General features: G+C 30.4%; 2 protein-coding genes across 10 annotated transcripts in view; both read right to left on the bottom strand.

Moving 5' to 3' along the window:
• Nucleotides 1-2,094, bottom strand: part of LOC130441491 (phospholipid transfer protein C2CD2L) — a 38,200-nt gene extending 36,106 nt beyond the window's left edge. For 2 of the 3 annotated variants that reach the window (XM_056775201.1, XM_056775200.1), the window contains exon 1: nucleotides 1,852-2,088. The gene's annotated coding sequence lies outside the window, so the exon portion shown is untranslated. Of the gene's footprint in view, nucleotides 1-1,851 lie in introns of all 3 variants that reach the window. The other variant, XM_056775199.1, reaches the window with a different exon arrangement.
• A 3,404-nt stretch (nucleotides 2,095-5,498) lies between these two features.
• Nucleotides 5,499-15,593, bottom strand: part of LOC130441608 (protein enabled) — a 33,044-nt gene continuing 22,949 nt past the window's right edge. For 4 of the 7 annotated variants that reach the window (XM_056775357.1, XM_056775362.1, XM_056775355.1 and 1 more), the window contains 6 exons: nucleotides 14,225-14,380; nucleotides 13,440-13,791; nucleotides 13,172-13,386; nucleotides 12,057-12,203; nucleotides 10,701-10,983; nucleotides 5,499-10,641 (listed from right to left, as the gene is read on the bottom strand). In XM_056775357.1, the coding sequence (XP_056631335.1) occupies nucleotides 10,613-10,641; nucleotides 10,701-10,983; nucleotides 12,057-12,203; nucleotides 13,172-13,386; nucleotides 13,440-13,791; nucleotides 14,225-14,380 (1,182 nt within the window). In that variant the 3' untranslated portion in view covers nucleotides 5,499-10,612. The remainder of the gene's footprint in view (nucleotides 10,642-10,700; nucleotides 10,984-12,056; nucleotides 12,204-13,171; nucleotides 13,387-13,439; nucleotides 13,792-14,224; nucleotides 14,381-15,593) is intronic. The other 3 variants (XM_056775358.1, XM_056775356.1, XM_056775361.1) reach the window with 1 other exon arrangement.

Here is a 15,593-nt window from a genome sequence, read left to right as displayed (position 1 = left end):
ATTTAAAATTTTGTATGAGTTTAAGACTTACATAATTACAACACATCTTCTCAAATTACATAACATACTTAGTCCACTAAAAAAAACTCGATCTGTTAGTTCGTTTACGCAACGAGACCAGCAGAAATCAATTTTGAATTTTTATTACAAGAATTACTTAATACTTCAAGAGATCGGTCTAATAAAGTTCGTATTTGGTAGTGTTGATTGGTTAATAATCTGTTTTAAAAAAGCGAAAAGTTAATCAACAAGACTATAGTATGGAATAATGTTAAGTTGATAATTATATTTACATAAATTTCAAACCCGTTTTGATCGGTTGGTTAGCATTTTCAATTTGGGGTTAAAGATACTGACGAAGTTTCTAAAAATAAATTCTTACGTAATTGATTATAAATAATATACTTTGATCAATGTTTTCTTTCAATATTAGAATTACAATATTATTTATATCGAACAATGACACAAAACGTTTTAATCAACGAAATATAGTGTTAATATATCCCAAATTGTGGGGTCAAAATACCATTTTCGTATTCATTATTTCAGATTTTCTTAAATTTTGACATACAGAGGTCGGCCTAAGAAAACAAACGCTCTCGTAAAATAGGCATCTGGGATGTGTGTGTGTGGGCAGATGGGTCCGTATTTTTTTGAGAGTCGCGTGACAGGACAAAGTTAGCTGGAAATGCTCGAAGATTTACTTCTAAGACCATCCTCGTACAAGACATACGTAATAGTTTCTTTAAATTGAGAGTGTCTAGTTTTTTTATGGAAATGATTGTAAAAATTTAGAATATGCGTTAATACAAACAATTTAATGCTTTGGAATTCTTTGGAATGCTTTTCGTCTTAATCTTATATATATATATATATATATATATATATATATATATATATATATATATATATATATATATATATATATATATATATATGTATATATATATAGCGAATCGCCCACAACAATCTTTCAGATTACTTCAGAAACATCCTGTATATGTGTCTAAATTATTTTTTATAACGAACAGGAAGCTTGAAAATCGATTAAGATCACTAGATATAAATCAGAAATAAAATATTGAGAAGGTCAAAGATATTTTAAGTACAATTCATAAATTACACGAATTCTGGGCTCAAAAATACATTTTTTATATCCTAAATGAGTTGAAAACATCTAAAACTTTGGGACGAGCATGTCTGATAGTACCTATATTTATTTATACTCTCCAAAAATGAAATGTTTTCTTCTGGCATTAAACAATACATTTTTTGGCAAGAGAACATATGAAAATATGTCGGCTATCTACATACATGAGTTTTATAAGATAGAATATTCTGAAGAATCATTTTATTAACCTGCAATTTACAATTTGAACACACTACGATGTCAAAGCGGTAATTAAACGATCAATATTTGAAATTGACAAAATATTACAACTTTTTTCATAAATCTTGTACTGATTATCAGTACTATGGTTTTTATTTATTCCAATATTACTTGACGAAAAAGAAAACAGAAAAATTGTGGTTTACTAAGCCGCATTAAATAAGTATAAACAAGGAAATGACACCACTTGATGGTTTTTCTCAAGGAAAATTCTTATTTGCCGCGCCATAACTATTTTTTTACGAGATATTATTTTACCCATACTAATTAACTAACTGGCTAATGCTAAAAAAAACGAAGATGTTTGAAAACAAACAAAACCGTCCCTACCGGATTTACCTGGTACACTAATCAATATATTGACATAAAATGATATAATAGTACAGCAAAAATATCTTGATATTATTATATCAATTTGAATTACATACATATAATTTCAATAAAATATAGGTAATACACACCTTTAAGAAGAAAATAACCTGCACAACAAAACAAACAATAATCGATATTATGTCTCTATAATAGTTTTTAAAAAATAAAATTATTCATAGACATTTATCGCACCGGTAAAACAACAAGTTTGTCTTGAGAAGATTTCTTATGATGTTCATTTACTTCACAAAATACGAATCAAGTGAAAAAACACAACATTCTACAAAAACTTAATATTTAACACTGACTAACGCCAGCCTCGCACATTGTATGGGTTGCCCGTATGTCTAGCGCTGATGCCAGATCTTCAATGATAAAGTTCTAACATAAAAGAGGTTCAAGTAAATTGATATTTAAGTGTTAAAACTTTTGTAAATAGCAGAACTATTTGTTATTATTTTAAAAAATAGTCAAGCAAACTGAAGTTTTGGTACAAAATAAAGAAGAAATAGAAGTGAAATTTATGAAATGTAAAATTCGTTTACGTACAAGAATGTAAAATAGGATCAATTCATTTTTTTTCTGTAACTTTCCGATTACGACTAATGAGAAGCTAAATTGCAATATGAGCCAAAATTTGTTGTTGATATTGAAAAATTTTTACTTTTAAATTCTATCGATCGTTCGTTATAAATAAAAATTGTTTTAAAAAACTGAAAGCTAGGATTTGGTGATAATCCGTGTTCTAATTCTTCACTTTCTAATCGTCTTGCAATTTCGCTATCTATACGCTAGACTGTGACAAATTGTGAAATCTGGCAACGTTATGTACAATAAAAAGTCGATATCTATGCGCATTGATGTAATCGAGCAAAAAACAGTCACAAAGTGACACAGTTGAGAAAACTAGTTCTTTGTTTTACAAATTGCTATAAAAATTCATACAATTCATCATGAATTTGAAATACTCATTAGCTATTGATTACTCGAAAATGCAATAAAATGACTAACTAGGTATATTTGTTTATTATCTCTGTAACAACACTTTTTTGCAATAATTTGTTTATTTTCTCATTCGAACCTAATACATGTGTATTTATTTTCTTAGTAACAGTCAATTAATCTTATGTACATGTGAAATGTTTTGCATATTTTATCATTATGAATTTGAGGAATACAAAAAATTAATGGCAAGTCGTAATATTTACATTACCAATTTTTTATGCGATTTTGGGATGCAAAATTCTTTATATAGAGATTTGTATTATACTATTTCCATTATACAATAATTTAAATAAAATTGAAGATAAGTTTATAATAATAAAGGCGACTATCACCTGCAAAAATTATATATACGCTGTTTACACTGTTCTTTATCAGTATGTCAATATTGTCTGGAATAGCGCCATCTTAACTCACTGAATGAACTAAGCTTGTGTTTTCTTTACGTTTTCCAACCACCTGTTGTAAATTATGTAAGACATAAGTATACATAGCAACCTTACTTTTAAAAAGCATAATTCCACTTATTTATTGCAGTTGTATAATAATTTCAGGTACTAAAAATAATCTAATCACAAGCTAGTTATAAAAATATTTAGTAACATATATTTTTCCGAAACTGATCAGCTGTTTCAAACTTTTCTTGTCATAACTTTATAGTTTTCTTGACGATTTTTGCTATCAAAAATTTGTATCAATATAAATTTCAAAATAATTTCTCAAAATATGTATATAACTTTTCACTTTTAATTTTAAACGAAAATTGAAGTGTGATTGCTGGAGCGTTGACAACCACCATGGATAAATATTTATTTACGGAATAAAACCACTGTATCTCACATACCTTCAATATTTATTATGCATTATAATCGTAAAAAATTAAAACAGTGATATCATTGGGTGAGCATAGAAAAACACAGTTTATTATTAATCAAGATAATTAGGTTAACAACTTTTAAAAAAAGGTAAAATATTCATAACGGTTAGTGACATTTTCTAATTGGCATGCGCGTTATTTTAATTTTTATAAACATATGTTTTTGAAATAAAGAAAACTATAAATTCTCGAGTGCTTGAAACAACAAGTGTACGTACAATAACTTGACCTAAGAGTTATAGCCAGATTACAAGTCCGGAACAATTATTACATATTAGTCGAATAGTCCTAGCAGACTTTTCAATCTGTAGAAGAAGAAGAATAAGATGCATATGTTCGACTCACAAACAACCCCTCCCCAGAGAACATTCCCAATAAGAAGGTCGACTTGCATCTAACAATTTTACCTGCTGACTATACAGAGGTTTAAATTTCAGCAACACAAATTTAGTCAGATATATATTGCAAACTTCGTCGGAATACAACAGTGAGAATATCAAAATTGAAAAAAAAAAAATTGAAAAGCAGTTAAAAACATTAGATAAGATGTGTGACATTGAAGCATTTGAGTCTATATAAGAAAATTTAAATAATGTCTCGAAAGAATTCATTAATTAACAGTTAAGAAATATTCATAGGCAAGGTACAGGAAAAGGATGACTATACAGGATAAAATTTTTGCTCTTTCTATGTACAAAAGAAATTTCTACAATATTTTATTTCAACTGTGATAAATTTATATAGTCTATTTATTTTACTACTAAAGTTCTGTGATATTTTATGTATCTCTGGTATCAATATTGCTCATTTTTGAGTTATTTTGGTGGACAGATCGACTTAAACATTTCTACGTATATTATATTCATTATCCTACTTTTATGTTCTTTTGCTTACTTGTATTCATTTACTTTTCACTTTACTAGAAAAATCTATATTTTGTCAGTATATAAATATTATGTCGTGTCCCAGTTCCTAGATGTTTATCGTAAAATTAGGAAACTGCGAAATCGGAACTGGATAGAAATTTGGTAAATTTAAATGAACCGCGAAAATAGATTAGTTCTATCAACTATTACCAAGGGCTCTGGCATCGAAAATCCGCCATGTTGTTTTCACTGAATAACAAATAAGTTTACATTTCTTCCGAGGGTATGCCCTAATGTGTCCTTGGTTGACTCTTATCAATTCGCATTTCAGGTGTGAGCCACTGAACGTAGGTGTGGCTCTTATTAGCTCCACAAGTATTCAGCGATTTTTAATTAATGTATTTGTCAATTGAACTATCAGTGCTTCATATAAGAAACATTTTATTTGCTTTCAAATATGCTAATTTATTACCTAAATGAATTGTAAAATTGGAGTAGCAGCACTACATATTGTCCAAAAGTATTGAATTGCCCGACTTTTACACTCTCTGCAGTAAAACCTAAGACATACCTAACTTAATTTTGAAATTGGGCTCCACCCAGGGCTTTCAACCCGGAGGTTGTTAAGAGGCCAAGAACCTCTGGTTCTATGCCCATCGAACTATTTAAAAGCTGTAAAACTGCACCATCAGTAAAGACGGAGGTTAGATTTCGTTGACGAGGTGACTGGAGCCATGATGTGGTTTCCATCTGTCAGCAGAACCAAACAACCGCAATTTCGCCCTCTTCAGGTGATTAGAAATTATATCTGAATTCGTTACAAGGTTCAAAACGAAGCACCTGATCTCGTTTTTAAAGGATAATATTGGGCTTATGTGCTTGGTATTGATGAACTATGATTACATGGTTATTGCTCCTCACGCATTATGTTCGATGATTTTGCCTAAACAGGATTGTCAATTTTGAAGGGTAAGTTAATAAAAAATAAAAATAATTTGTATATGTTTATTTCAAATACACTTTGTAATTTACAACGAAAAAGTTAATCAAGAAAAACCACTTTTGAACGAAAAACTTTGGAAACGTTAATTTTGAATAAATCGAGATCACATACAAAAATAAATCAACTAAAATATATACGGCATGTCCCATTTTTGAAGAAAAGTTTTACGTTTCTCATTTAATACAGAAAAATATATTCATCGATTAAGGGTATGTAAAAATATATTATAATTAGGTGATTAATGGATTAATTCTTGACACATTTGAAATATTAGATATGTTTTAATAAATAATACCCGGGAGATAAATTTTTGCGTTACACCAAACGATATTAATACTGAAATTTTTTCAATTTCTATAGTCATTTTTTGGGCACATATGAGGTGCTTCCGGTGAATTACTTATTAATTGAATTTCGAAAATCTAATAAGTTTTTCATATATTTTTTTGAAGTAAGGTAAATACGGTTGCTTCAAGAATTGGCATACATGACATACGAATATAAAGTGATTATAATAAAAAATTTACAATAAAAATAAACGCAGTATATTAATACAATATCACAAAGTTATAATTAATCTTTTAAAAATTGATTATATCCTTTTTTATACAAATCGCTCCCGTTTCGAAATTGTCTTCAAGTAAATGTAACAATTTGATGAAAGAACCAAAATTTTCAACAAAAAAAATTCCAGGTCACCACATATCACTAAAAAATATATAAATTTCATTCTAGATGAGGATTAGTAATCATTTTAATTTGTTTTTTCGATAGATTCTTTGGCACAGATAAACAACATGAAGAAGTGCCGATACTTGTTCTTCCGTACTGATTGTATATATGTATATGATGAAACAATAAAAAAACTTGTTGAAAAGTCTGGTTCACATTGATTTTTCGATGTATTATATGATTTACGCTACTCTATCAAGCTTCTAATGAAATCTACAATATAAACGGCGCCTTCTTTCCTTTTTTTTAATAAAGGTATGTTTATACCCAACGGAGCAACTTCAATATATATATTAACCAAAACACAAACATATTGAGCTGATCATTATTATCTAAGTGAAAAAATGAACATATTATTTATTCAACACAACATAAATTTTTAATTAATTTGTTAATAAGAGAACCAAAAGTAGTTCAAATGTACCACAGTTTAATGGAAAATTTTAAGCTGGGAATTGTTTCGTTATCAAAATATCAAAGGAAACTAACTTAATGATAGAAAGCGGAGAAATTTGTTGTAATAAGAATACATACACCAATTTTAGCTATCAAAGTTGGGTATAAAAACATGTATTGGAAATGGAATAATAAATTGGAAGTTTGTGAGAATACATTCTGATATATCTAAACCACTTATATTTATATTTCCTTGTACTTTTGATTTGAAATAGGCCTTTGCCATAGGTTGGAAGAAGAAAAATTAACAATGTATGCTATATGAAACTAAAATAAGACGGTAAGTGCTAAAATAGAAATTCCAGACTTAGCATCAGAGAAGTTTATAGTTATCCTGGGCAAAATAGTCTCAAGAACATAAAAGACAATGAACAACTCAGCATATAAAAATATCATTATTTATATGTTTCAGGTTCCTGGATCAATTTACTTTCCAATATTCAAATTTTTGATGAATGGTACTTCAGTACATGAATGTTTTAGGTGGCTGCATCAATTTATTTATCAATACTGGAGTTTTGGATCCATGGTACTTCAGTATATATCAGTTTCAGGTATCTGGATCAATTTAATTATCAATACTGAAGTTTTGGATCCATGATACTTCAATATATGAATGTTTTAGGTTCCTGGATCAATTTATCTCCCAATATCCAAGTTTTTGATAAATCATACTTCATTATTTAAATTTTTTAGGTTCCTTAACCAAATTACTTTCCAATATTAAAATTTTTGAGCAATGGTACTTCATTATATGAATGTTTTAGGTACCTGGATCAATTTATTTCTTAATATTCAAGTTTTTGATTAATGGTACTTCATTATGTTCAAATTTATGAAAGGTACATTTGAACTACTGTTAGAAAATAATAAATTAACGAATATTTAATGTTGATGAGAAAATGGAAACCTAATAATAATAATGAATATTATATACCTATAGAAACTTTGGCATTTAAGCAATAGAAAATAAATACCTGAGAAGAAAAGGATGAGGTACGAAGACAACACAAGAAACTGTTTAACCGAACAGGAAAAGCCAAAAGAACTTTTCATTAATTCCATGAATCAATTTATTAAGGACGGAACCAAAAGTAGTTCAAATGTATCACAGTTCAATCAACAAAATTTGATGTTGCGAATTTTTTGTATATAACAAGTTGATTGAAAAATGTTGCAAGGAATGTATTGGGAAGAAAAATGAAGAAATACAGATTATAATAAAAATACATTCGACAAACTTAAGCTATGGAATTTTTGTTAGAATTATTGAATAAAAGATGAAATATTTTGATAAAAAGAATACGAATGGAATTTTAAGGAAACACAAAAAGAATCTTTTGTACAAAAACAAAATTAATATTGAAAACGATTTAATGATCAGCTTTCGTCAAAACTCTGAATAAAAATCATCAATGGAAGTCCTTAGTCTAATATTATATACAAGCGTTACGCAGTACAAGATATGGGAATATAATTTTTCAAATTTAATACATAAATTAATCCTTAAAATTTGTGCAGGGAACTTGGATGAATAGAGAAAATCAATACAATCATATTTTAAACACCGCATGTCTTATTTGTTGGTAATAAACAAGTTTATAATATTTTTTAGCTGATTCTGACATCTATTTTGGTCAAAGTAGTTGTAGTTAATTTTTTAATGTGCGTATAAGATGTTTTTTAAAATATTTTTGAATTTTTTTCTATTCATCCATACATAAAGTCAAGACAATGTTTGAAAGGCAGTATAAAAATTTCATAAACGTTACTTCAGTCTTCATCATGTTGTCAATTTCTTTTATAAAAGATTACGATACTTAATTATAATACTGTAGTAGATAAAAGTTGATTGTTTTTATTTTAGTGATTTTTATTTGCATTTTTTAGGTTTTTGGAGCAATTTATTCCCTAATATTCACGATTTTTTTAGTAGTTCTTGTTCATAACTAAATTAGTGGAAGGTACATTTGAACTACTGTAAGAATATAATGAAATCGTTAAGTATTAGCCAGCAGTAGATCAAAAAATGGTACCAGAACGAAAAAACTAATCAAACAACGAAAAAAAAATACTTATTTTATGTATACAGGGGATTATTTATTGAAAATTGTATATTAAAATAATTGTTGAAAATGGGATACTATGAAAAATTTTTTGATAAAGTTTCATGTTGATTTGAAAGTAGCGTTTAACTTAGTCGTTATAAACTGTATCTTAGACAATACTAGAAGAAATTTATGCGGGGCAAATTTTAGAAGACATAAAAAACTGTTCAAGTATTCAAGTTCTTGATTAATTATTCCTTAATATGTTGGTGGAAGGTTATTTGAACTACTAAAAGATAATAATTGACTATAAAGAGAGAAAAAAAAGTACTAGATTTTTAGAAAAACAAATCGATAGACTAAATAATGGAACTGAGTGTAAAATGAAGTAAATAGAGAAGTTGGGACATGGAAATAGAAAGGAGAAGAAGAAACCGAGCTGTAAATTGTGGTAGTTAATTTGAGATACAAGATCTAGAAAATGTTTTTTGGCTATACTAAAATTTGACGATAGTGTTAAACCAGTATTTAGATAAGACTAGATAAAATGAATAAAACCGTAGTAATATAAAAACCACAGGACATTAAAATCAATGTTAACATCTGAATATCATGGAAATGGTCATTATCAAAATTTTTTTATCAATTATTTAAGTTCTTGATTAATCATTCTTTAAAATGTTGGTGAAGGTCATTTGAACTACCAAGAAGTAACAGATTTAAAAAACAGACGGGGAGACATAGAAAGACACTGAAGACTAAATAATGGAACTGAGGTAAAAAAGAGGAAATAAGGAATATTTGAACTACCAAGGAAAAAAACCACTATTAAGATCGGTAGGAAACACAAAAAGTAATAGATCTTTAGAAAACAAAAGTGGAGACGAAGAAAGTATTCGATAATGGAACTAGGGAGAATAGAGAAAATGAGGAAGATGGAAAAATAAAGAAGACAGGGTTAATAAGTCGATACAAGGTAATGAGAAGAAGGAACTAAACTGTAAATTGTGGTAGGTTCAAAATCTAAAAAATGTTATCTGAAAGTATTAACATTTGAAAATACTGCTAAGCATTTATTCCTATTATAATTGTATTCCAAAAACCTAAAAATTCGATTTGAAAAAAATAAATAAAATGATCCCTCACTTCGACTGCGCAACATAGGAATCACTAAAAACATTTTAAATATTCAATAATATAAATTATATAATAGTAAAATAAATACTATGTTAAAAATTATTATTTCAATATAAAAAAGTGCTCTATTCTTCTCACATCCATCTAGCAATTTTAATGAAAAACTTTTCAGCCATCCTGTACGCGCTTCTTTTCATTTCGAGATACTCCCAACTCAACACAAAAAGTTTTTTTAAAAAAAAATGATGTTTAAAACACTACAATTATTAAATATTTAAAATAAAATATAAATTGATAAAAATAATTTTGTATCTGTCAGAAGACCATGGGGAAGACTAAAAAAATTTTGGAGGTAGTGGGGGAGTTTCCTGGAGAAGCATCTTGACTAGCGTTACTTATAGAAACGAGTAGATAATGAGATAATTTTTTGTAAAGCCTCTTATATTAGTTGAGGGGTATCTACAGTTTAGAATCCCGTAAATTGAAAAAAAAATTACTATATAAAAATGTACAGAACAGCCGATTTTTATATACGACAGCGAATACTTTTTTTCCATAACTCACTTTGAAAACAAAAAAAACAGAACATACAAGTTTTTTATACGTTAAAAAATCGAGATTATTATTACTTATATCTTAAACGTTAGAAATTGTCGTTTCATTTTTAGTCTGGTTCGTGTGTAAAAATTATACAAAAAGATTCAATAATTATCGAAGGTAGCACATAAATTACCTCCTGTTCAGTTCTGATTTGATTGCTGAAAAAAAAAATAATGATAATGAATGAAAAATTCAATAAGAATACCAATTATATTACCGTCTAATATTTCTTGTTTCATTTTCGCAATTTCTTTTTTGACTTCTTTCACTATCTCATTTTTGAGGCTCTCCATTTCGGTGGGACCGACAGACAACCCCCCAACTTCAGATAGGCCATTAACTTTCAATATTGTTTCTTCAGAAGCTGAACCAAATCTCTTTCTGACACCTTTTGGTGACTCCGAATTAAATTTAGAAGTGTTACTCGGTAACGTGTTAGTTTTTTCCCAAATCGCGGCTTTTTTCTCGTCTTCTACGTTATCTGGCACCTTTTTCTCTACCTAAAATGAAAATTCCCAAAACTCACATTGAAAAATAATACAACACATTCTAATGAAGCTGATTGAAAAACTTGCTCAGCAAAACATGATCCTGACTTTAAAAATTTATTATACTCAGCTTCCCAGGACTATTTTTAAATCCAGTAGGTCTTTCATTCCTGCAAATGTCCTAAAATAAATTTAAAGACATCTGCTAGCTTAGGTTCTATCCTGTAAGCTGACACATATCAAGTTTTAAGATTCTGGAATACTCAGCAAGTATGTAGATAGATGTTTCCCCTTAAAACCCAGGAAATGCCACCATTTTTAGTTTTTTGGGGAGGACAATGTCCTGTCATAACCTTTTGATTTAATTTACTTGCAATAAAGAAGATATTTGAGTGAAAATTATAATAGAAACTGAAATTGGAAAGAAAATAGTATTTAACAAGAAGAGAACCTTTTGGGGGTGCACGTGATGTCCTAAAATAAATTTTAGGACATCTGCTAGCTTGGGTTCTATCCCATAAGCTGACCCGTATCAAGTTTTGAGAATCTGTAGTACTCAGCAAGTATGTGGATAGTTTTTACCGCTTAAAACCCAGAGAATTCCACCATTTTTAGTTTTTTGGGGTGGAAAATGTCCTGCCATAACCTTTTAGTGCAAATTAGTTCAGGTTATTGCATTCTTTTATCTTTTTTGGTTAATTTACTAGTAATAAAGAAGATATTTGAGTGAAAATTGTAATAGAAACTGAAGTTGGGAAGAAAATAGTATTTAACAAGGAGGGAACCTTTTGAGGGGTACTGTTAGTTTGGGTTCTACCCTGTAAGTTGACACGTATCAATTTTTGAGATACTGTAGTACTTAGCAAGTATGTGGATAGTTTTTACCCCTTAAAACCCAGATAATGCCACCATTTTATATTACACAAGGTGGGAAACTTTTGTGGGGTGCATGTAAACAAACATTTAATAAAAGATGAGTTTTTGGTACCGAAATGAAGTCAAAGATGAAAAAATTGCATACGATGAGCTAATTATTGACAACAATAAGAAAATTAAATGAAATAATTTAGAAAGTTGATGCTTACAGCAGCTCTTCTCCTAGCTAAAGTTTTTGCCATTTCATCCATCATAGAAGCCATACTGCCACCTCCTCCTCTTCCTAACGTTCCATAATTACTGCTACCTCCGCTACTAGTAGATGATCCACTGTTTTCAGTCGGTGGAGGAGTATTCTGGAAATTTTGAAAATTATTCAAAAAAAGTATTTATATATATTTTCAAGATGAAATATCCACTTTTATGGAACTTAACTGACACTTTCCATTGAAGTAAAAATATCCAGTACTCATCCTTTAATATGATGTAGTTGTGAATAGTCATCCTGGAAAAAACACTTGGAACAATCATCTAGACAAGGTAATCTCCAAAGGCTATATGGACATTTTGTAGGCATGTAGGCAAGACCTAAGGACTTAAGCCTAAGCTATAATTCTAGAAACAATAAAGCAGTAACAAACCAACGGATGGAATGCTTAGCTTGATAGATAATCATCATAATCAATTATTGATCGATAAACATCTTCTGCAAGCTCAAAATGCATCTTTATGGTGTACAGATGATTTGTAACTAATGTAAAGAGATGGATTGGGTAAATTTGGACTAAATTCATACCAATAGGTATAGCTCTCACTATTACTAGTAATAAATATTTGGGTTCTAATAGAAGTTTTATTATAAATCATATTATTCTCTCCCCTGGCCAAGCAGCCTCGAAGGCTTCTGAACACATCCAAGCTACGGTGGGTGTGTCTACAAATACTAACTAAAAGCACTAAATAACAGAATGAAGTAATTATCAAAGTATACAGCCTTGTCGAGAAGGAGCAACAACATATTCTGGACCAAAGCCCTATTCTGGTTTCATGAGATGTCGACAACGAACTGGTTTGTCCAGACTAATTTTGAGGAAAAAGGTGTATCCGAGGTGATAGGAAAATCGAGCTTTTAACAATTTCACACACCTTGAAATTCTGGTATTTACTTAGTTTATGATGACATTTTAAGTAGTTTGTTAAGTCATTTTGTGACAGGAGATAGATTTCGATATTTTTCTTTTACAATTTTTTTTAAAAACGATCATATGTTTAGAAAAAAAATCAGTTGAGTGTCGAGAGACTTTAATTTAAATAGATTACTAACCTTACTGTTTCTTTTGAGCCTGGCATTTTGTAACTGCGCAGCTAACGAATTGACCTCACCGCCGTCGCTACTTTGTGACCTCGACATATTCATGGGAGGTGGAGGAGGCGGCGGCGGTGCCGCTGCTGCGGCCGGAGGTGCTGGTGGTCCCGGAGGCGGAGGCGGTGCCGGAGGAGCGCTTACCGTCCGCTGGTGTCCTGTTTGATTAACACCTACTAAAAAATATTAGATATAAATCCGTCACGGGTCGTATGGTTATTTAATTTACCTGGAACGTTCTGTTGGGGCGGCGACACAGGACTCGGTGCGCCCATTGGCATGGCGGGCGGTACAGGCACGTTATTAACTTGCGGTGTCATCGGGGAAGTTTGTTGAGGCGACATTAAATTCGATGATATCCTTCTTTCTTGTAGTATAGCGACGTCTTCTCGAGTCATCGTACGATATCCCATATCTTCGTCATATTGTTGCTGTTGTGGCATTTGAGGTGGTTGAGGGGGTTGTTGTTGTTGCACTTGAAGTTGAGATGATTGTTGCGGTTGTTGTTGCTGTTGAATTTGTTGCGTTGGTGGAACGTATTGAGGTGGCGGTGCTGGTTGCCTAACTATGTTACTAAGTACCTATAATTTTTTTTACATGATACTCATACTTTTCTAAGCAATTTCTATAATATTATTAATATTTTATTGTTGGCAATCGAATTTTACACAAAATAAACAATAAAGTAAGAAAAAGTAGGAGGTCAACTGATAAAATATCATTAAATAGCTAGTTAATACAAACAAGTTTTAGTAGACGGTAATACAACGTTGTCATATCGACAATAATCATTTAATTTTGTTTAGAAATAATTTTTTTTTCATTACGGGTTTATTTGGTATCTCGAATTTTAACATTTCAATTTTTATTTGTCTTACAAATCTTAAATAGGTCACTCCAATGTCTATTGTAGTATACTAACAATAAAATACAGTGTCTAGTATGAAATGATACCTCAAATAATACGTTAAACAACAATGGAGAAGTTGAACAATGAAAAAAAGTCCCACTTACTTCTAATGAATGGAACATAGCTCTAGCGAAACAATCCGCGTCTTCTTTAGAGCTAAAATTTAATCCGTAGACTTGCTTATTGTCTCGCCACTGATGAAATGTCGATGTGGCTTGGTTGTATTTGAGCCCTTTCAAAATGGCGCAGTTAATAACGACCTAGAAAACGAAAAGATGGGAATACGGGACAGCACAGATTACGGATGATTTAATTATAAAATATTTACAATTACACTACTTTCTTTATACAGTAGACTCCCGATTGTCCGAGATAATTTCCGGGACCACTTCGGATACGAGAAGTTAAATTCAGTTATGGTAAAAAAGACGTAAAACCTCATGACACGTTACAAAACAGGTTTATTTGAAACAAAAACATATAATAATCACAATTACGGACCTGTAAGCAAGTGGAAACATAAGATTATTTCTTAAAAAAGTCTTTGATCGTCTTCTGACATAACCTCTTCCTTCCCTTGGACGATACAATGTTACGTGTTTCTCTATGAAAACAAGAGCAGTGTCGATCGCCTTCAGTCCGTCGGTGTTTGATATTTTGAGAGTTATCTCGTCCATATTTTTATCTTCTTCAATGTCTTTAACACCGGTTACCATATCGATGATTTCCTCGTCGGTAATCTCTATCTGAACATTTTAATCGCACTAATCACGAATGTTTTCTGTAGATTTAATCTTCAACGAGTAACTCATGTTTTTACCTCATCCCACGCTGACGCAATCCAGTACGACACATTTTTCAATGTCTAACCTCAAAATCAACATCTGGAGAAGCCTCGGTGATAAATCTTCTTCATCGCTTCTAGAGCTTCTCACTAAAGCTCTGACACTATTCAAAAACACACGCATGAGATAGAGAATTGTCCCCATAGGCCTCTTGCAACAATTTATAGCACTCAGTCGAAGTTTTTTTTTTCAATTTAACGATAAATATTAGATTGATAAGTTGCTCCTGTTTTTCATCACACATGGTTTTCGGCACGAGTGACGGAAACGTGTTTTGGGACGTGTATAGACAAGATATTTAGATAACCAATGCACTATTCGTTTTTTACCCACCCGTCTACGGCACCATCTAGTCGCGCAGTCTCGTTATTTAATAACCAGACCTCGTATACGCCATGTCAATTGCATTTGCAGCCAAAACATATTAAATGTCAATAGAGGTGATGTTGAATCCGTTTCTAGCGTTTCATATGATTTATTTCTTCAAGAAAATAGTTTTAGAAGTAATAAATTATTTTTCTTTTCTTGCTTTTGATTACCTAAATAAATGATAACGTTGGGATAGAATATAAAAGCCGTGCAAAGTAGTGTTAATTATAACTAAGTCGAAAAAAGAATAGAATAGAAT

The sequence above is a fragment of the Diorhabda sublineata genome, chromosome 3 (genome assembly GCF_026230105.1).
Source record: "Diorhabda sublineata isolate icDioSubl1.1 chromosome 3, icDioSubl1.1, whole genome shotgun sequence".
Taxonomy (NCBI): domain Eukaryota; kingdom Metazoa; phylum Arthropoda; class Insecta; order Coleoptera; family Chrysomelidae; genus Diorhabda; species Diorhabda sublineata.
The sequence above is the reverse complement of the archived record's forward strand: the minus strand, read 5'-3'. Positions and strand labels throughout refer to the sequence as shown.